General features: G+C 46.6%; 2 protein-coding genes across 4 annotated transcripts; one reads left to right on the top strand and one right to left on the bottom strand.

Annotated features, from left to right (window-relative positions):
- The first annotated feature begins 4,342 nt into the window (after positions 1 to 4,342).
- LOC112264211 (creatine kinase U-type, mitochondrial-like) lies at positions 4,343 to 5,307 on the top strand. Its single transcript, XM_042321096.1, has 4 exons — positions 4,343 to 4,479; positions 4,602 to 4,723; positions 4,883 to 4,993; positions 5,118 to 5,307. Exons 1-3 carry the CDS (start codon positions 4,420 to 4,422, stop codon positions 4,971 to 4,973), a joined length of 273 nt encoding a protein of 90 aa, XP_042177030.1. The 5' UTR covers positions 4,343 to 4,419; the 3' UTR covers positions 4,974 to 4,993; positions 5,118 to 5,307.
- Positions 5,308 to 7,266: 1,959 nt separating this feature from the next.
- LOC112263743 (stereocilin) lies at positions 7,267 to 19,468 on the bottom strand. 3 transcript variants are annotated; one of them, XM_042321095.1, is made up of 29 exons: positions 18,652 to 19,468; positions 17,381 to 18,532; positions 15,784 to 15,808; positions 15,017 to 15,602; positions 13,998 to 14,906; positions 13,856 to 13,918; positions 13,639 to 13,764; positions 13,383 to 13,549; positions 13,116 to 13,302; positions 12,906 to 13,021; positions 12,643 to 12,775; positions 12,279 to 12,461; positions 12,146 to 12,184; positions 11,864 to 12,040; positions 11,403 to 11,552; positions 11,000 to 11,058; positions 10,679 to 10,802; positions 10,401 to 10,483; positions 10,168 to 10,303; positions 9,758 to 9,966; positions 9,518 to 9,608; positions 9,207 to 9,378; positions 8,918 to 9,087; positions 8,661 to 8,816; positions 8,411 to 8,553; positions 8,076 to 8,224; positions 7,803 to 7,900; positions 7,527 to 7,674; positions 7,267 to 7,450 (listed from the first exon to the last, which is right to left on the bottom strand). In XM_042321095.1, exons 1-29 carry the CDS (start codon positions 18,722 to 18,724, stop codon positions 7,362 to 7,364), a joined length of 5,913 nt encoding a protein of 1,970 aa, XP_042177029.1. In that variant the 5' UTR covers positions 18,725 to 19,468; the 3' UTR covers positions 7,267 to 7,361. The 3 variants fall into 3 exon arrangements, with proteins under 3 accessions (XP_042177029.1, XP_024296064.1, XP_024296065.1); XM_024440296.1 differs by lacking the exons at positions 7,267 to 7,450; positions 7,527 to 7,674 and having other exon boundaries at positions 7,809 to 7,900; positions 8,411 to 8,555; positions 8,662 to 8,816; XM_024440297.2 differs by lacking the exons at positions 7,267 to 7,450; positions 7,527 to 7,674; positions 7,803 to 7,900; positions 8,076 to 8,224; positions 8,411 to 8,553 and having other exon boundaries at positions 8,693 to 8,816; positions 8,937 to 9,087.
- Positions 19,469 to 20,929: the final 1,461 nt, after the last annotated feature.

Raw genomic sequence — 20,929 nt, 5'->3', positions numbered from 1 at the left:
AACGAACCGCCCTTGCTGTCTCTGCGTGGCCGGTTCCCCTCTCTCCACTGGGATTCTATGCCTCTAACCCTATTACAGGGGCTGAGTCACTGGCTTACTGGTGCTCTTCCATGCTGTCCCTAGGAGGGGTGCGTCCCTTGAGTGGGTTGAGTCACTGATGTGGTCTTCTTTTCTGGGTTGGCGCCCCCTTTGGGTTGTGCCGTGGCGGATATCTTTGTTGGCTATACTCGGCCTTGTCTCAGGATGGTAAGTTGGTGGTTGAAGATATCCCTCTAGTGGTGTGGGGGCTGTGCTTTGGCAAAGTGGGTGGGGTTATATCCTGCCTGTTTGGCCCTGTCCGGGGGTATCATCGGATGGGCCCACAGTGTCTCCTGACCCCTCCTATCTCAGCCTCCAGTATTTATGCTGCAGTAGTTTATGTCGGGGGGCTAGGGTCAGTCTGTTATATCTGGAGTATTTCTCCTGTCTTATCCGGTGTCCTGTGTGAATTTAAGTATGCTCTCTCTAATTCTCTCTTTCTCTCTCGGAGGACCTGAGCCCTAGGACCATGCCTCAGGACTACCAGGCATGATGACTCCTTGTTGTCCCCAGTCCACCTGGCCTTGCTGCTGCTCCAGTTTCAACTGTTCTGCCAGCGGCAGAACTATGGAACCCTGACCCGTTCACTGCTATGGAACCCTGACCGTTCACCGTGATTACTATTATTTGACCATGCTGGTCATTTATGAACATTTGAACATCTTGGCCATGTTGTTATAATCTCCACCCGGCACAGCCAGAAAAGGACTGGCCACTCATAGCCTGGTTCCTCTCTAGGTTTCTTCCTTGGTTTTGGCCTTTCTAGGGAGTTTTTCCTAGCCACTGTGCTTCTACACCTGCATTGCTTGCTGTTTGGGGTTTTAGGCTGGGTTTATGTACAGCACTTTGATATATCAGCTGATGGAAGAAGGGCTATATAAATACATTTGATCCAACATTCGCTATTTGATGCGAACCAGTCTTGCTAGCTATCTAGGTTAGCAAACCAGCCTGTGTTATTTGATTCATATGTATAGCCATAGTCCTCCAGTCAAGAGGCTAAGGACAACATACCTTAAATTACCCATCATATGAATCTACTGATGGAGGGACAATAGGCCTAATATATGACCTAAACACTCATCATAGTGTGAAAAGGAAGCTAGCTAACATTACTGTAGACTTTCTGATATGTTATGATGTTTGATACAGTTGAATCCCTCATGAAAAAGTACTATGGAATTACTATACAAAACCTATGCTTGTTGTAGAAGTGACTATGTAGGGATTGGGTAGTGAATGTGTAGTTCATGCACTGCTCCAGATACACAAGTAGAGTTCAGTAGGAAAGCCAGTGTTTGAAGTAGTAATCATGTAATCATGAGTTTTACTACTTGATGTTGTTAGTAAATAAGTAGTAGAAACACTACAGCTTTACTACACAGCTTTTCATTAGTAATCAGGTAGAGCGTTTACAACTTGATGTTGGTATTAAATAAGTGTCACAACAGTACAGCCAGATTACACTGGCTTTTCGCGATCGCAGAAAAAGACAGGAAGTATTTGGTTGTTGTTGTTCGATAGCTAACGTTACTGTTTTTGACAATCCCGAATGTAATCATCTTCCATCCTTCCTCATCCTGGCTTTTATAACCCTTATGCTGGTACCATCTGAAAATTATCTTTCCATCGTGATTTATGAATACTTTCACGTCGTTGTTTAGTCGTTGATTTAACTTTTCACCACATCAAAAAGATTGCTAGCCAAAACGGTCTTAGGCGTTAGCCGTTGTCATAGAGATGTAATTGAGTTTATCCTAGCTCTTTGCTAGCACCATTGAAATGTAGCCACAGTATGCAGCCTCATGATACCTAATAAGTGTGTTTGTATGCAAATGTACAGTATTTTCATATTGGTGTACTTATCCATTCTTCTTATCTCTTTTGACATGTTGCCAAGGAGGCCCTCGACATAAAAATACTGGAGGCCATTGTTGGTAAGATTTAACATTGTTTATAAAATGTTTTTCTTTGTTGTCTTATGTGACCTATGTTAGCAGATGACAAATAATGGCTTATAATTGTATTACTACACAATGCCTACATATTACTGCTGCATATCTTTATTTTCTAAAAGTTACATGGTGGAGAAATGTGACTGCAACAAAAAAGAGGATCTGAAGATAGTTAAGTCAAAGACCTCGAAGGGTTTAACAAAAATGTGTAAATATGCAATTTAATATGTAATTAATGTAATAATAATAAAAAGTGCAATAACGTGCACTAGTCTAGTAGTGACAGTAGTGAAACAAGAAGATGTCAGTAGTGATTTTGAATAGATAAACGGTAGTAAATGTTTTCAATCGTAATTCTAAAGGGTTTATGTAGGAAATTAAAAAGGATCAGAAGCAATTCAGTAGTGACACTACACACACAGATGGCACTGGCAGTAGTAATTAAATAGGGATTGAGTAGGCATACATCAGTAATGTGTAGGCGTTGTGTGGTAATCCAATAGTGAACATGTAGGAATTATGTGGGTATGTGTAGATTTTAAGTAGTAGATACCCAAAAGCTCAGTAGCTGCACAGTAGTCATTAAGGGAGATTTATGTAGTGATTTGAGTAGGAAATATGTAGTGAAACATCCCAATGTATCACTCATTATTACCTGTACTTAAATTACTACATAAATCACTACTGGTTTACTACACATCTCAATAGCAATCAAGTAGTTTAGTGTAGATCTTGAGTAGTAATTCAGTAGTACTTTTCAAGGGGACAGCAGCTAGTATCAGTAACGCAATCTCCTCATGTTTCACAGGGAAAATGGCAAGCGGTTTCTTCAAGCTGTTGTCCTCTCGGAAGTGCAACATAGGACTCCTGTCTCTTAGTGGAGTATGGGCATTTGCTACAGCGGGATTTTTTTTCTTAACAGAGAGCATGTCACCACAGGAGCTCAAATCAGGAGGCTGTACCATGCCGGATTATCCCAGACAGACAGGGACAGATCCCAGTGTCCACAGCCTCCATCACCTATTCATTCATTAGGGGTGTGCTATCACTGAACCCCCTTTTTGTCTGTACTTATTTCAATAGTGTGACCAACCTTCAATTTCTCTCACAGTTCAGAGTTCCCTGATTTACTCAAACACAACAACTGCAAGGCCAGTCACATCATACCTTCCCTTGCCTATGGACAATGTTATCCAGACAGGATTGGACAACCCTGGGCACCCCTTCATAAAGACTGTTGGCATGGTAGCCGGAGACGAGGAGTCCTATCGGGATGGATCACAACGGACTGTGTGGTCCGTGTCTTTTCACAGTGAATTGTTATGCCTACTACCTATCTTGCTGGAACTTCAGTGCATTTAAAAAAAAATCTAATGGCGGTCACTGTGAAAAAGATATTCTAAAGCTACTACAGATATTGGAGTGTCACCCATTCCTTATAAATGTGTTATACAGATAAAACCTAGATGAAAGGGGATCAACTGCAGTTTTTAATTCTGCCTTGAAGTGAAGGCAAGTGCTCTGCAGACTCTTAATAGCAGAGTCTCCCAATATTCTACCTTTTTGTGTGTAGAGAGAAGTATTGAAAGGAAAGAATAACACAGAAGCCCTTGCTTTGTGATCGCTGTTGGTTACGAAAGTTTCATTTATTTAAGGCCATACATTTATACACAATCTCTCCCCACAGACCTGTATGCCAGCAAGGTACAGAATGATCGGAATGTCCATGGATATAAGTATAGAAATGTCATTGCATCAACCACCCAGTTGACTAGGTACCAGACCTACATATCTACATTCTAAACTGTTCAAGTGAGCCAGTACTTACCAGAGTCTCTTATCAGAACCGAGCAGGTCAGTTTGATGAGTGCTACGTGTCGTCATCGCGTGGAAGAGCCTGAGCATCTGAGCCTGCCCTCTGCCTGTAGCTGGGCGGCGTGCCGGGAGGTGGACACCCTCAACAGCCTGCAGGGGGAACTCAAGGGACAGTACAGATGACTGACTAGGAGCAGCAGCTGCTCATTGATGTGAGGAAAAGACACTGCACCACACATTGCGTTGGAAAATTGATTTTATTTGTTTCATTTCCTTATTCTATCACTGAGATGCCTAGCACTTGTTTTTGGAGTTCACGGGATCACTTCCTGTTTGATATACCAGTGTCCCCGATCTTGACCTGTGCAGGAATGGCCAGGGATTGGCCAGATGCACAGGACATTTGTTAAGTATAATGGTTTGATAAAAGCAGAACTCTAAAACCAAACAATAGAAAGCATTTTATAAGCGCTGAAACGTATGGAGATAACCCGTTGGTGTGGAAAGGCACAACAACCAGGAGAACTTCCTGTTGTGGATCAATGAGGAGGACCACACCCTGATCATCTGGATGGAGAAGGGCAGCGACATGAAGAGGGTGTTTGAGAGGTTTTACAGGGGACTCAAGGAGGTGAGCCCAGCAGAATCAGTGATTGGATTCATTGCCTACACCCACACATTAACTGTGTCTAAAGTGACGAACCTTTCATACTTTGTTGTCTTTTAATGAGCTGTTGTTGTCATCACCACCAGGTGGAGAGGTTGATCGTGGAGAAGGGCTGGGAGTTCATGTGGAGCAAGAGGCTGGGTTACATCCTCACCTGCCCCTCCAACCTGGGCACTGGACTCAGGTCAACCTGCCTCGTCTCAGCAAGGTCTGGCCCTTACCACCTCACTCACCTATGGGTTGACACATGAACAGTCATCTGAAGAAACTGCTCAGGGGATCTCTGTGCTTAGCTGTCCTTCTCAACTTCCAGGATCCTAAATGCTCTGTTTTTCTGTTTGTTTTTTACTGGGATGCTTGTTTTCAGAAGATACTGGACAACCTGCTTCTGCAGAAGTGAGGTATGGGTGGCGTGGACGCCGCAGCTGTGGGCACAACCTTTGACATCTCTAATCTGACCAGACTGGGTTAGTCAGAGGTAAGACACTGCATCACTTGATCACAGAATAGAATGCACAAGTGACAATCATAATATTCAGCTTTAATAGGCCGTTGTAGAGTGTTGAGAGAGAATGCTATCTGGGTTTGTGTGTTGTATATAGGTCCAGCTGGTTCAGAATGTGATTGATGGGGTTAAATACCTGATTGTGTGTGAGAAGAGACTGGAGCGAGATCAGGATATCCAAATCCCTGCACCCATCTCAGTTCAGGTTGAGAGAGACTGGCCTTGCAGATGCCCCGACTTGCGATTTTTACATTCACAAACAATATACTTCAATAAAGCTATATAAATCCAAATCATTAACTGTGGTCCTCCAAATACTTTACCTGAATAGCAGCTATAAACTCTTCAGCTACAGTGGGGAGAACAAGTATTTGATACACTGCCGATTTTGCAGGTTTTCCTACTTCCAAAGCATGTAGAAGTCTGTGATTTTTATCATAGGTACACTTCAACTGTGAGAGACGGAATCTAAAACAAAAATCCAGAAAATCGCATTGTATGATTTTTAAGTAATTAATTTGCATTTTATTGCATGACATAAGTATTTGATCACCTACCAACCAGTAAGAATTCCGGCTCTCACAGACCTGTTAGCTTTTCTTTAAGAAGCCCTCCTGTTCTCCACTCATTACCTGTATTAACTGCACCTGTTTGAACTCGTTACCTGTATAAAAGACACCTGTCCACACACTCAATCAAACAGACTCCAACCTCTCCACAATGGCCAAAACTAGAGAGCTGTGTAAGGACATCGGGGATAAAATTGTAGACCTGCACAAGGCTGGGATGGGCTACAGGACAATAGGCAAGCAGCTTGGTGAGAAGGCAACAACTGTTGGCGCAATTATTAGAAAATAGAAGAAGTTCAAGATGATGGTCAATCACCCTCTGTCTGGGGCTCCATGCAAGATCTCACCTTGTGGGGCATCAATGATCATGAGGAAGGTGAGGGATCAGCCCAGAACTACACGGCAGGACCTGGTCAATGACCTGAAGAGAGCTGGGACCACAGTCTCAAAGAAAACCATTAGTAACACACTACGCCGTCATGGATTAAAATCCTGCAGCGCACGCAAGGTCCCCTGCTCAACCCAGCGCATGTCCAGGCCCGTCTGAAGTTTGCCAATGACCATCTGGATGATCCAGAGGAGGAATGGGAGAAGGTCATGTGGTCTGATGAGACAAAAATAGAGCTTTTTGGTCTAAACTCCACTCGCCGTGATTGAAGGATGAGTACAACACCAAGAACACCATCCCAACAGGGATGCATGGAGATGGAAACATCATTCTTTGGGGATGCTTTCTGCAAAGGGGACAGGACGACTGCACCGTATTGAGGGGAGGATGGATGGGGCCATGTATCGCGAGATCTTGGCCAACAACCTCCTTCCCTCAGTAAGAGCATTGAAGATGGGTCGTGGCTGGGTCTTCCAGCATGACAACGACCTGAAACACACAGCCAGGGCAACTAAGGAGTGGCTCCGTAAGAAGCATCTCAAGGTCCTGGAGTGGCCTAGCCAGTCTCCAGACCTGAACCCAATAAAAAATCTTTGGAGGGAGCTGAAAGTCTGTATTGCCCAGCGACAGCCCCGAAACCTGAAGGATCTGGAGAAGGTCTGTATGGAGGAGTGGGACAAAATCCCTGCTGCAGTGTGTGCAAACCTGGTCAAGAACTACAGGAAACGTATGATCTCTGTAATTGCAAACAAAGGTTTATGTACCAAATATTAAGTTCTTATTTTCTGATGTATCAAATACTTATAGTATGTCATGCAATAAAATGCTAATTAATTACTTAAAAATTATACAATGTGATTTTCTGGATTTTTGTTTTAGATTCCGTCTCTCACAGTTGAAGTGTACCTATGATAAAAATTACAGACCTCTACATGCTTTGTAAGTAGGAAATACTGCTGATTTTGCAGGTTATCAAATACTTGTTCTCCCCACTGCATATATCAATACATTCAAATTAAACTTGGGGAGCGACTAGTAATTATTGTGTACTATACAAAATGAGGTGCTTGCCGTCACCATATTGCATCTAATTCTCTGAATTGTGTCCTACTGCCCTATTTTCCGAGAGGTGCTTTTACATTGAATTTAACGAATGCCCTCCACACTGTAACCACATTAACAGAGTAGCATACTCCCAAACACACAGACGCATCAGAATGATGCATGCAGAGTATGTCAGGCATTAAAATAGCATGAGGTGAAGGGTTCATTCCAGGATACAAATGGAACACAGTTCAAAATGTTCGGTTTATTTTTAAGTACAAATGTTACATTTCGATAAAAGGTCAAAGAACAAATAAATACAAATGGGTTACTGTGTGTTTTACGATAGTTGCCATAACATACAGCATAGAGACAATAAGCACACAGTGAGGCTGTCAGCTGACCGTGTTGCCGGGGCCACATTCCTCCCTGTGGACGCAAACAAAACCCATACCATATAGTTACTGTTAAACATGACATTATGATGATATTGGTATGCTATTACCTCTGTGCTCTAACAGGACATCCCCCTCATACTGCGCCAGGCCCAAGGCATGTCTCTGCCCACTGTTCAGCTCCGCCCACTGCTTCTCTGTGACCACCCACGCCTGCTCCACATTCAGCCATGACAACTGGACCGCACTGAATACCACCTGACAAACACACACACACACATCGTGCATCAACTAACAAAATGGGATGTGGTTTGGAGAGCAATATGTAAACAGCATTATCCAAATCAGCTCTTAAGTATCCTGAGATGAACCATAGAGAGACTCACAGCCATCTTTGTGGGGGGAATCAGGGCGATAGCGTCGGGTATGAGCCCCTCCACCTGCTCCTGTACCAGAGCAGATAGAACCATGTCCTCCAGACCCGCTAGACAGAGAGAGGGAGGGAGGGTGAGAGGACCCATGAAATGAGTGTGCGTGCGAGAGGGGTGGATTCACCGGTCACTACTAACTAACTATTCCTTAGATTTAAGGATCAAATATACTGAATTTACAACAAAGATTTCTGAGTTTAAACCCCTGCCCCATTTGAACAGCTGTACCTGCTAGTGTGCCGATCTCAGTGAAGACCTCTGGGCCCCAGGTACTGACGGGGCCAAAGGCCTGAGGACTGGAGAGACGGGCGGTCAGAGCCTCCATTTGCTGCTCTGAACACGGCAGGGCCAGCTCCCTCAGAAACAGAGCAGCCATGCTGTCAGTCAAACAGCAGGAGGACTCATTAGGACTGGGTTGATGGAAGCATTATCACCAAGTGGAATCAGACAGCAAAAAATGACATTTTTGCCTTTTGCACTATAGGCTAAGCTTTATTCACAAGGTATGTAATCTAATATTTCTGTGGTTAAAATAAAGTGTGTATTTTTAATACATGACTGACCTGAGGTTGTAGGGGTCCAGTCTGTTGATCTCTGACAGTGTGAAACCACAGAGCAGGTGTCCTAGAGAAGCCACTTCTACAGCTCCGAGCTGCTCCACCTTCAACTTCCGCTTCCGCATCACACCAACAACTGCTGCTCTCATCTGAAACGAGACACAGGGTTGGAGAGTCAAACAACCTACACCAGAAATGGGCAACCCTCCACACTACAAATATCACACGTGAGATTGGAATATGGGAGCCTCGTCACCTTTTTTGGGCTCCAGTCGGTCAGAGCCCCCAGGTAGGCCAGGACACCCAGGTCAGTCAGGTTAGTGTCCTGGAGCTCCCTCTCCCCCAGCTCAGTGACCAGACAGCCCAGCCCCAGGACCTGCTCTGGCCTCAGGCCTCTAACTGGACTGTAGGCCTGGAGGAGGGTGAAGGATAGTGCACAAGATACACAACACGTTTCCAATCTTTAGTAGGCAGTGATGAAAACCAAAACGTCTCTGATGTTCTAAAACTAACCTGCCTGAGCTTTACCCACAGTGCTCTGCGCCGGTCAGGGCTCAGTGAAGCGTCCTGACCTATGACCTCTGTGCACTGCCTCAACTCCTCCCCCGCCATCCGGCTCAGCTGATTGGCTGTCCATGCTGAGGGGAAGGTGCCTCTTATGTCACCACAGCTTGGGACTGGCACTGGATAGATGACATGAGACCGTAATGAGTTTAGAACCACAATGCATTATCATCAAGCTTTCCCTTCAGAGCTAGTGGGTATGATACATTTGTGATATAGAGAGTGGATCAATGATGACCTTTTCTCCTCCTGCTCTGTGCTCTGACGACCCCTCGTATGAGGCTGTGGATCCTCTCTCTCTGGCCATGCTGGTCCACACACTGGGACGCACAGACCTGACCCACATCACTGTTCTCCCAGCGCCACTGACCTGCCAGAACCTCCTCCACCGTGTCTGCACTTAGCACCACCTGATATATGGTAGAAAAACACACTTAGCACATCCTGCTAAAAGTACACACATACAGTACTGTAGGGCTTTATTAGTCATCTCCCAATGATAAAGTGATAGTCATTATAATTTGATGTTTCGCCCATTGGAGCCCTCACCAGTGGGATGGAGTTGATCTGTTTTGGAGAGAGAGTAAATAACAGTCTGCCAACAAGCTCCACATCACCAACCGTCCAGGCCGATGCCTCTCTACAATAAACACACACATACACACACCAGATTTCTGTTATAAATGCATACATGACATACCCACAAGCCCAGTGCTGCCATAACCAGCTCACAACCACTCCAGGTCTCCCACTCTACCATCCCCTAAAAGAGACCCAGCTGTCTCTCACCCCAGCAGGTCTCTCCCAGTAAGCAGAGCAGCCATGTCCTTCAGGGTGTCCCAGGGCAGGCAGTACCCCCTCAGCTCATCCAGCCGCAGCCCCAGGTCCCCTCTGTCCACCAGCCCCAGGGTGTCCCTGTCCAGGAAGGGCAACAGGGGCCCCAGGAGGTCCACAGAGGCCCCCCTGAGCTCCCCCTCGGCCAGGCCCTGAGAGTTGCCCTGGGTGGACACACCATAACAGTTACTAAGGTATAATTACTGCAGGTAATGACTACAGATGACAACAAAGCACAATCCGTTTAGCTGATTATTAAGTATTGTAATGCCATGCAACCCTGTATCATTATGTTTGGATGAATTGTGTGTATGTTTTATTAATCAGGAGGATTTCGTGCTAATAATATTATAGTCTCTCCTCACCAGCACAGTGATGGTCTTTTCTGCTAAGGCCATCTGCTTATGACGGGGCAGCTTGAGGAAGTCCACAAAGTGCTGCTGAATGTGAGCCAGGACGGCTGTCAGTGAAGTATTAGACAGGCTCTCAATCAGGTTCACCCTGGGACAGCAGGAATCTGGTTAGATTCATCTTGTATAGAGAAAGATTAAATGTTGGACCATTTATACAATATATTTTGGAGTGAATGATATCGTACGGTAATTCTGCAGCAAACCAGGGGCTTATACCATCCAGGTCTTCCTCTGGTCTTTGCCGCAGTTCCTCTACAACGCATTTCCTCTGGTAACAAAACACAAAACATCTGAACAAACTAGTATGAAATAGGAAGCTCTGAAGAATTCCATGAATACTTTTCTTGATATTTGAAATGGTAGATAAAATGCTATAGACAAAGAAAGATGTATCTAAATATAGATGAAAGAGGAGGGGAGGGTGACACGGGGGATACCATGTGTGTTGCTTGTGGTTCCTCACCAGAGCTGGTCTCACCCCTCCTGGCAACTCACTGACAAACTGAAGCAACTCTGAAAAATCAGTTTCATTGGTCCAAAGCTTTAGCCAATCACAGCTCATTCCACCAGCAATATGACCCAAGTCCCTAAAGACCAAATAGATGATTGGATGAATAAATTGTATCTGGAAGACTGCATTGCATTTGTAATCCAGGTGTAAGAAACCTAATGAAACTGGGTACTGACTGAGTCTCCAATTTTGTCATGTAATGATTTGCATGAATATCACATGATATTCAATAACACAGCACATACTCATGACACCTAATAACATTTGACTTACTGTACAGTGTCTCTGGTAATGATTTCAGATTGATGGGTCCTCTTGAAAAGGAGCTGAGCCTATATATTTCAGAAAGACAGAGTGTGTGTGAGAGAGAAAACAGGTGGTGAAAGGAATCTAATCTATTTAGGGTAGGCATTACTCATTTATATTCCCCCTCCTGGCTATTGTACTACATCCAAACCAATTTGCTTGATGATGGCTGAGGCGTATGGAGCATTAATATCCTGAATTGCTCAATTGAAGCAATACCAATGATTTGCAGATTAATGGGAGCCCAGGCCCACACTGGCAGCTTGGCAGCATGGCTTTCAACAGTAATGATGCTATACCATAGCCAAAGGAGTGTGTGTTTAAGTAGTGTTGTATGTTCAGACGGAGCATAGTGGAGATGGATGTGCACCTGTTGGGGGGACCAGGGCAGGTCTCTGTACAGGCTCATATCTCTCAGGAATGTCTCTCCATCCAGAACCTCTATCAGCTCCCTCAGGGGCGCAAACGGCAGGAGACATTGGAGCTGCGCTGTGAAGTTCCTTGAGTTGCTGGCTAAAGCCTTTTTTTAAGCAATGGAATAAACAATTGAATATGTGCCTGAGTAATAGTAATTGATAATAGGTTAACTACTGTACTTATGGAATTACTTCCAGGTAAATTCACAATGACTAGCCGTTTAGGCATATAAGGTAGTTGATGATTGACAGCATAATTGGTTTGTTAGCATTTAAATTCCATATCTTTACTGTGTCATCATTTGCTCTCAGTGTGGTAAGAAAGACAATGTAGAGCCACTGGAAATGATGAATAAAGAACCGTTTGGCAGAGAGGAGAAAGTAATCTCCCCACAGAGAAACAAGAGCACCTTACCTCCTGCAGTGCCCTGTGGAGCATGGCTCTATGGGCAGGCTTCAGGTCAGGCAGTAGAGTGCTCCAGCATTCGCAGTGAGTGGTTCCACTGATCTCAGACCAGTGTATGCCTCTGAGCACAGCAGGGGACAGGCCAGGCAGTAAGGGCTTCAGCCTGCACAGTGTATCCATGGTGAGCTGACAAGGAGAGGATCACCATGGAAATATGGCCTTGTAAGAATGCACAACAAGCTGTGTAGATTAAAACATAACTGAAGAGGTCACTAATAAGCCTTTACTTACATTTGTGTCTTGTGAAATTTTAGATAATATCTGGAAAGCCTGGGGGAAGTTAAAAACAACATGTAATGTTCGCTCAGCAGACAACAACATACCGGTAGATTCAGTGTGTAGGCATAGTCCATGCAGTGCTGACCTGTGCTGGGGAGAAGCTGGGCAGACCTGGTTGTGTTAGCAGGTCCAAGAGCTGTAGTGAGGGCAGTGACTGCAGGAAGGAAGCCCCTAGCTGGGGCAGTAGGCCCCTGAGGGTGGCCAGTGCTGGAGGAGGTAGAGTGCTGGCGTTCAGAGGCCGCACCGCCTGGACCAGCCAGAGAGACAGCTGAACATGGCAAGAGCAGGATCGACAGGGTCAGAGCCCCTCACATATGATATGGACTGTATACATATACAAATGGCATTTTTACTGATATCCTAACAGGTGTGTTGGAGGAAAAAATTGTCAAAATGAACTTGGAACTTTTGGAGTACATCCCAATTTTTTACATGCAATTCTCTCTCACCCTGCCTGAAGCACTGATGAGTCCCTCAGACACACAGAGAGCTAGCTGCTGCCAAAGAGCAGAGGACACAGGGGCAGCCAGCAGAAACGGACGCAGCTCCTCTGGTTTCAGGTAACAAACCAGAACTCCCAGCCTGTTGAGAAATAATGCCCTCGTCTCTCTGGTATAATACACTGGTAACTGCACAAAGGGACACTGTGGCTCTGGTCAGAACTAGAGCACTATATGCGGAATAGGTTACAACTTGAGACAAAAGACCCTACCTCGATATGTTATCACTGGTGAAGTTCCTTTTTTTAATGAATAGAGTCCGTAGAACATGACGACCCCTTGTTCCATCCAGACTAGTGTTTCCCAGAAACTCCACCAGGGGACTCAGCTTAAGGAGGGACATGATGACAGAGTAATGCCAATGCAGTACACAATACTAAATGAAAATATCTGTAGAGTAGATAAGGAATGAGATGTGTAACCTGGTCTGATGTCAGCTGCTGAAATTGGCTGACTGGGAGGTGTGGGAGCAGTGGGAGGATGGAGCTGAGGAAGTACGGTGGCCAGGAAGGGACATCTCCCACCACACTGGACTGCAGGAGCCTCTTCACAAACGCCTGTTTCTGTGGAGACTTCATCTCTGTGCTGTGGTCACGGATCGCCATCAACCTATGATTCAACACAGAACCAGTCAACACGATTACCTTTGACCTTTGGCTTAAAATGGCAGCTCAGGCCTAGTAACTCACACGCTGGTGTTGACCATCAGGGAGGTGGGGAAGCTCATGATGTCAGAGACAGACATGAAAGGTATAAACTGTGATAGGTCGACGAAGAGGTCAGGGGTCACACGAGGGAACTTGTGGATGAAGGCAGACGTCATGGTCTCCATGGCCTGCAGTTCTCTCTGAGAGGACTGGGGGAGACAGTGCTCTTTATTGACAGTAGCAGTAACATCCCTACTTTCCAGCATCCATTGCTAAACTGAGAGTGTTGAGGACAAACCTGAGTGGTCTCTACGTGCAGCTGGTCCCAGCTCTGGTGCATGTGAGACAGAAACCTCTTCACTGCATCTTTCTCTGCTGACATCACCAGTGTGCGGATACTCTCCCTGGGCATTTGGAGGTACTCCTGGAGAGAAAACAATGTTCACCTTAATACAGGTAACCAGTCAATCTGCATCTAAGATCCCAACTAACCGTTTTATAAAGGTGTACAGTACCTGCATTAGGACTCTGAGGGCAGAGGAGTTGTCCTCTCGCTCAATGAGGTCCCATAATACAGGCTGTCAGAACAGAGGAGGCATTCACATTACCTTCATGTGTCTATGTGTATGTGTTCTGTGTATAAGGTATGTGGCTTACACTGAAGCAGCTGAGCAGGTCCTCTTTGAGAGCTGCGCTCTGCTCCATGCGCAAGAACAAGCCCACGGTTTGGAGCACGCTCAGTGAGGCGTCGGGACGCAGAGTCGCCCAGAATGAGGCGTTGTCAAGGAGACTGGAGAGGAGGATGGCCTGACCCAGGCCCTGCCTCACCTCCCCCTCCCCCTCATCCAGCCCTGCCGAGAGCCCCACCACAAAGTCCAGTACCCTCAGCACGTACCCCACAGCCCCCACCCAGCTTCCTCGCTCACCCCCATCCACCTCACACACACTCAGCCTCTGCAGTGCCTCCACCAGCAGCGGAGCAGGACTCACACACAGCTGTGATGTGTCAAAGTCGTACGGCGCCGGGAGCATGTCAAAGAACCACTGGAGGAAACACTTCCTGTCCTCTTGTTCTACATCCAAGTCAACGCAAAGGTCAGAGAGCTGAGGATAGGCTGAGAGTAGACGGCGGTAGAGGGTGGCATTGCTACAAACATACTCCCTCAGCCCCTCTGTACTGCCACAGAGCTCCAGTAGGGTGGCGTTGGTGAAATGCTGCAGGCTCCACTTCCTGTAGTTACATGTGTCTTCTATGGATTCAGGGTGGGAGGAGTTGTGGAGCCTGGAGCAGTACTCTGCAGCCCAGCTGCCCTCCGGAAGGGATGTGTAGGAGGGATGGGCTTCAGGGGAATCGCTGCCACACAGGGCTGAGACCAGAGCAGAAATGTTGGGCAGGAAGCAGCGTCTGAAGTCCTGGGCGCTGAGGGACCTGGTGCCCAGCTGGGCCAGGCAGGCTTCGTCAGGCCCTGGGCTGCCTCTGCCCTCCACCACCTCCCCTGACAGCTGCACACACAGGTCACCTATACTGGACTGGTTGAAGTAGTGGTAGTCCTTCATGTCTGCAGCCTGCAAACATCACAGGCAGAATGTAGTTAGACATTGTGGAGAAGTTAAAAAAGTGAGTTGAGAACCCAACTCTTTTGCATTCAGAAGTGGGGTTTAATCATGGACTGTACCTGGTGTGCTCTCTGCATCCAAAAGGAGGAGTTGGCGCACACAGTGTTGTTGAACTGGTGGGTGAAGAACTCGCTGCAGACGTGGACCCACAAGAAGTCATCCTCGGCTGCAGACAGGTACCAGGCAGCATCAGAACATGTGGCGTGTAGGTCGGGTCCCACCTGACCCACCTCCGGGTCCACAGACCCATCGTCCCCGTCAAACAGGTTACAGTAGAGGAACACAGTGAAGTTGGACACACCTGTTAGGCCTGGGATAGAGGCGTTACACGCTGCTTCCAGGATCTCTGCTGAGGCAAAGTACCCCATCTCTCTCAGGTGGCTGTGGCCAACTTCTACTGCCTCAGACTGGGGCTTGAGGAGACGGGAACGGCGGGGTAATGGGGTTGAGCTGGGTGGATGTTTCTGTTTGGGCACCCTGCGGGGTGACAGGGCTGGTCTAGGGCGAGAGGGGCGTGGTGGGGGTCTGGGGTCCCCTCTCTCACCCTCTATGGAGGGGCAGGAGAGGAAGGATGGGGTGCTGGGAGGGCCCTGCGAGTTGAAGCCCAGAGCCTGAGCATTCCACGTGATATTATGTCTGATCCCCCTACAAGTCACAGACAGGGGGAGAGAGAATGGTGAACTATGATATGACAAAAACATATTTTCTATTAACCTCATATTCTTTTTGAGGGAAAATGATCAAATGAAACCATCATGATGTATGATATATTTGTCCATACTGTAGTTTATATTATAAGATTTGTTTTTTTCTCTCGATTACTTACCATAAGATTAGCTGTCTCAGGTCACCTTTGCAAAGATGGATAAAAGGGACTTTAATGGAAAATCACAGACAGTGTAAGAGAGCTAGTGAATATTATGGTAGATCAATGGTGGAAAAAGTGATTTGCACTATACAATCAGGCTTGATGTAACAGCATAGCTGGGCTCACAATGCCCAGGAGATAGTGTTACTGGCATCAATGAGAGGACAGAGAGATTAGCTAGGGCATGGGATGCAGGGTAACACCGATCCTCTCAATGACTAACATGGCCATTATGATTTTAAAGCAGTGTCAGTCCAAACACTCTCATGTGTCATATGTTTCACTCTAAATCATTCACGACTAATGAGTAAGAGCTGTTTGAGACATATTATCAGCTTAGTATGAATGGAAATTAAATTCAAGAGACTTTGATCAACATGTATGACCCGTCTCTGACATGTTTTATAAGAACAGTAAAAGTAAGAGCAGGTATACTGGACAAAGATATAAACGCAACATGTTAAGTGTTGGTCCCATTTTTCATGAGCTGAAATAAAAGAACCCAGAAATGTTCCATATGCACAAAAAGCTTATTTCTCTCAAATGTTGTGCATAAATTTCTTTACATCGCTGTTAGTGAGCATTTCTCCTTAGCCAAAATAATCTATCCACCTGGATAGATGTGTCATATCAAGAAGCTTATTAAACAGCATGATCATTAATTACACAGGTGCACCTTGTGCTGGTAACAATAAAATGTGCAGTTTTGTCACACAGCACAATGCCACAGATGTCTCTTTTGAGAGAGTGTGCAATTGGCATGCTGACTGCAGGAATATCAACAGAGCTGTTGCCAGATAATTGAATGTTAATTTATCTACCATAAGCTGCCTCCAACATAGTTTTAGAGAATTTAGCAGACCATCCTGAGTGGCGCAGCAGTCTAAAGCACTGCATCTCAGTGCAAGAGTCGTCAGTACAGTCCCTGGTTTGAATCCAGGCTGTATCACATCCTGCCATGATTGGGAGTCCCATAGGGTGGTGCACAATTGGCCCAGCGTCGTCTGGGGTAGGCCGTCATTGTAAATAAGTATTTGTTCTTAACTGACTTGCCTAGTTAAATAAAGGTTCAATTAAATCCAACCGGCCTCACAACCACAGCCCACGTGTGACCACGCTAGCCCAGGACCGCCACATCTGAGATTATTTCTGTCTGTAAAAAGCCCTTTTGTGGGGAAGAACTCATTCTGATTGGCTGGGCCTGGCTCCCATGTGGGTGGGCCTATGCCCTCCCAGGGCTGCGTCCCTGCCCAGTTATGTGAAATCCATAGATTATGGCCTAATGAATTTATTTCAATTGACTGATTTCATTCAATGAAGTGTAACTCAGTAAAATATTTTAAATTGTTGCATGTTGAGTTTATATTTTTGTTTAGTATAGCTAGCCACCAGGGTCGAGGCACAATTCCAGTTGAATTCAGTGAAATCTCAAAATCCTCAAGGAAAGAAATAGGAACATTGAATTGAATTGAATTTAAAGCTCATCCACTGAATTGACTAAATTGAAATGGAACTGACCCCAACCTTTTGGTGATGGTGAGCATCATGGACTCACCTACGGCGCATCTGCCCTTATGTTTGGGCTGTGGCACGTCCACCACGCTGCTGACATCATCAAGCAGCGCCATGGTAACACGGGACACCTTTCTCCTCAGGTTGCCGTACACTGAGCTGCCCACCCTGTGCAAGAATCCCCTTCTGAGGCCGTCCAAACCCTGCAGCAGGGCAGGGTTTTGCTCTGCCAGCTGCCCCGCCCTCTGCCCCCCATCGGAGCGTGATAAAGCCTGCAGGAGCAGTGTATGAAGGGAGTCCAGGTCTCCCCCCATGTCCCTTCTGTCCCCAACGTTGCCTTGAGTGGCATTCCCAGACAACCCTTCCTCTCTCAGGACCTTGGGGGGCATGCTGAAAGGTTTCAGGCGCTCAAAAGCAGCCGAGCCCCCTCTCTGATCGGCCCCCATCCCCGCAGGGTGCAGGTTCACCATGGGCTTCCAGTTGCGTGTCTCTATGAAGCGGAGGAACTGTGTTAGCCAGCTGACACTGAAGGCACATTCACTGTGGCCCCTCAGGGCACAGATGAAGCCCTGCAGCCCGGCGCTGGCCTGGCCATAGGTCCCGCTGACCAGCGCCTGCAGGGCCACCTCCAGCAGAGCACTCACTGTCCTCCAGTTCTGGGACAGGAAGTCAAGCAGGGGCCTGTGGGATTGCCGCTCAGACAGGGACATAAGGCTCTGCAGAAGCCCCAGTAGCCCGTCCAAGTGAGGGCTGCCTCTCAGGGACAGGAACCAGTCCTGGAGTCTGACGCTGGGCCTGGGGGGCTCCCGGCTGTCCCACTGGCTCAGCGCAGTGCCCCCCTCTGACTGGATAAAGGACTGCAATACCTTCTCCCACAGTTGTTCCTCGTCAGAGATGAGCTGTCGCTCCTCCATCTCAGCACCCATCTCCTGGAGGTACATGGAGATATTGTAGAGGAAACCTGACAGACGGTGCCTGTCCACAGGCTTCTGGAGGGAGGGGAGGCCCATGCTCTTACTGGGCAGGAGGCCCAGGGTCTTCAGACTTCCCATGATGCTCCTCAACACGCTGTGGACCTGCTGGTCTTGGGTTCTCTCCGGGGAGGCAGACTCTTTGCTAGGATACCACCCTCCTTTATGCAATATTGATACTAACTCCTTGAAAATGGGCTCTCTTTGGTCCTCTTTTGTACTTGCTGGAAGTGATGTTGAAAAGCCATATTTTGAGCATGATACAGCAAACATGATTAATATCAAGGCATCATCACACCATTAGACTACATCATAACAAGAAATTGTAAGATAGTCTCCTCACCTGAACTCTTGGTTGATGTATTTCCCAGTAAAACAACCAACAATGCGATGCGCATGACCCTAAACACTGCCATCTTCTCTATCACCTCCAAGCCAGTGCTGATGATGTCACAGTGATGTCACGTCTGTGGCCTAAGCCTGAGTGATGTCATATCCCTGAGTTTGGACTGCATCCCCTGTTACAGCCTTCCTCTGGCAATGGGTTGGGGTCAGTGGGTTGGACACAGGGAGTAGAGTGTTTCATTGTAGAGTGGACATTAAACCTTAATGACAGGTCACCGTCACCTGAGCACCTTCCCTCTCACAATAGAGTTGTATTTCCATGGATTTCAATCAACTGAGGTATATTCTTTATCCTTTCTATGAACTTGAAGCCATTTTGAGTGAGACTTTGAAATATGCACAGAAGGATTTCAAATACTGGTACTAAATAAGTTGTTTATCTATCCAGAAATATTCTCTTTTCAAACAGGTCTTAGACATTATGAGAATATGAAGATAGGTTAACATTTGCCACCTATGCATCTCTATCCATATATTTGGGATTTGTTTGATGTCCCAAAAATACTAAACAGCAGACATCTGCAATAGGAGTTCAAAAGGAGTATAAAGAGAATTATAATTGTTTGTACTCACCAATGACGCTCCATTCAGTTCTTCAAATCTTTGAAAATGTGTTTATAAGGCTTTGTGAATATAATATAAGTTCCAGGTATAAATGTGCACTAAAACAACGTTATATTACCTCTTTTCTCTCTCTCTCACTTTCAACTTCTCTCCCTCTCTGTGTTTCCCTGTCAGCCCCTCCCACTCCTACTCTCCCTCTCTCTGTTTCCCTGTCAGCCCCTCCCACTCCTAGCCCCTCCCACTCCTACTCTCCCCCTCTCTCTGTGTTTCTGTTTCCCTGTCAGCCCCTCCCACTCCTACTCTCCCTCTCTCTGTTTCCCTGTCAGCCCCTCCCACTCCTACTCTCCCTCTCCCTGTCAGCCCCTCTCTGTTTCCCTGTCAGCCCCTACTCTACTCCCTCTCTCTGTTTCCCTGTCAGCCCCTCCCACCCTACTCTCCCTCTCTGTGTTTCCCTGTCGGCCCCTCCCACTCCTACTCTCCCTCCTTCCTGTCAGCCCCTCCCACTCCTACTCTCCCTCTCTCTGTTTCCCTGTCAGCCCCTCCCACTCCTACTCTCCCTCTCTCTGTTTCCCTCTCCCTCTCTGTGTTTCCCTGTCAGCCCCTCTCTACTCTCCCTCTCTCTGTTTCCCTCAGTCAGCCCCTCCCACTCCTACTCTCCCTCGCTGTGTTTCCCTGTCAGCCCCTCCCACTCCTACTCTCCCTCTCTGTGTTTCCCTGTCAGCCCCTCCCACTCCTACTCTCCCTCTCTGTGTTTATCTTGTTTTGTGCACCTGCTCACCCAGACCCTGAGATCCAGTTGGATGAATTAGGACCATAGTTTAGCCTCATATTTCAGTGGTATCCCCCTATCTTGTGCCAGCTAACTGTTTTCTAAGGTGAGTTTAACACAATGGAGGACAGGACAATGGATTAAGTGTTGTCTGTACGATGCTAAGTTTGCATGTGTATAAACAAAAATCAACTTTAACAAACCTCTATGACTATGTCATACTGTAGAGGTGGTCCCTTCTATCAGGGCATTTACTATAAAAGGTTTAGATTTCCCCATGATATGTGAAACAACCCACTTTAGGAAAGAATAAAACAAACTTGTTTTGCTATATTTCAATAGTTCTTTGCATCTAATATGTTGATTTCAATGTTGTTTTGAAACAATCCCAGGGTCAGGACTGTCACCTTGACGCACATGCAGGGTGAAAATCTGGATGGTATTAATCACACCCAGGTTATCTCTCTCATTCTCTAGCTGTCCCACGTCTCCCACTGACTAATTCTCTTTTGAGCTGTCTCTCAGCTAGGGCTCATCCTGTGTTACTCTGGGTCTGTGGAGTATAGGTTTATCCAGATGGCCAAGCCAGCGCCTCTCTGTGGGCTGTCACAGCAGACACATCCATCCTCCGGTCACTGCAGCCACACAATCAGGCCCTGTACTGGGCCACAGCGGCAGGCTCCCTGGTATCAGACTGCTGTCTGCAGGCCCCGTAACTTGAGTGGGGCAAGTGAAAGGATCCCTCCCTGCCCCCCTGGCCCTTTAATTCTGTGTCACTGTGGCCTGTGGTGGAACAATAACTTCCTATTGTATTATTGATGCTGTAGGGAAACAGCAGTCAGTCAGCACTGTGGGGTTCAGTTGGCTAAAGGAATATATAATG

Source organism: Oncorhynchus tshawytscha, linkage group LG04 (assembly GCF_018296145.1).
Source record: "Oncorhynchus tshawytscha isolate Ot180627B linkage group LG04, Otsh_v2.0, whole genome shotgun sequence".
Classification (NCBI taxonomy): Eukaryota; Metazoa; Chordata; class Actinopteri; order Salmoniformes; family Salmonidae; genus Oncorhynchus; species Oncorhynchus tshawytscha.
The sequence above is the reverse complement of the archived record's forward strand: the minus strand, read 5'-3'. Positions and strand labels throughout refer to the sequence as shown.

Bases quoted from the DNA above. Each gene is read 5' to 3' on its own strand.
- LOC112263743 (XM_042321095.1), bottom strand. From the start codon at position 18,724: ATGGCAGTGTTTAGGGTCATGCGCATCGCATTGTTGGTTGTTTTACTG. The intron at 10,803-10,999 runs GTAAGTCAAATG...TTTGGTCTTTAG, and splicing joins ATTACCAGAGACACTGTACA to GGACTTGGGTCATATTGCTG. The intron at 9,379-9,517 runs GTGAGGGCTCCA...ACCATATATCAG, and splicing joins AGATCAACTCCATCCCACTG to GTGGTGCTAAGTGCAGACAC.
- LOC112264211 (XM_042321096.1), top strand. From the start codon at position 4,420: ATGGAGAAGGGCAGCGACATGAAGAGGGTGTTTGAGAGGTTTTACAGG. The intron at 4,480-4,601 runs GTGAGCCCAGCA...CATCACCACCAG, and splicing joins TTTACAGGGGACTCAAGGAG to GTGGAGAGGTTGATCGTGGA. The intron at 4,724-4,882 runs GTCTGGCCCTTA...GCTTGTTTTCAG, and splicing joins ACCTGCCTCGTCTCAGCAAG to AAGATACTGGACAACCTGCT.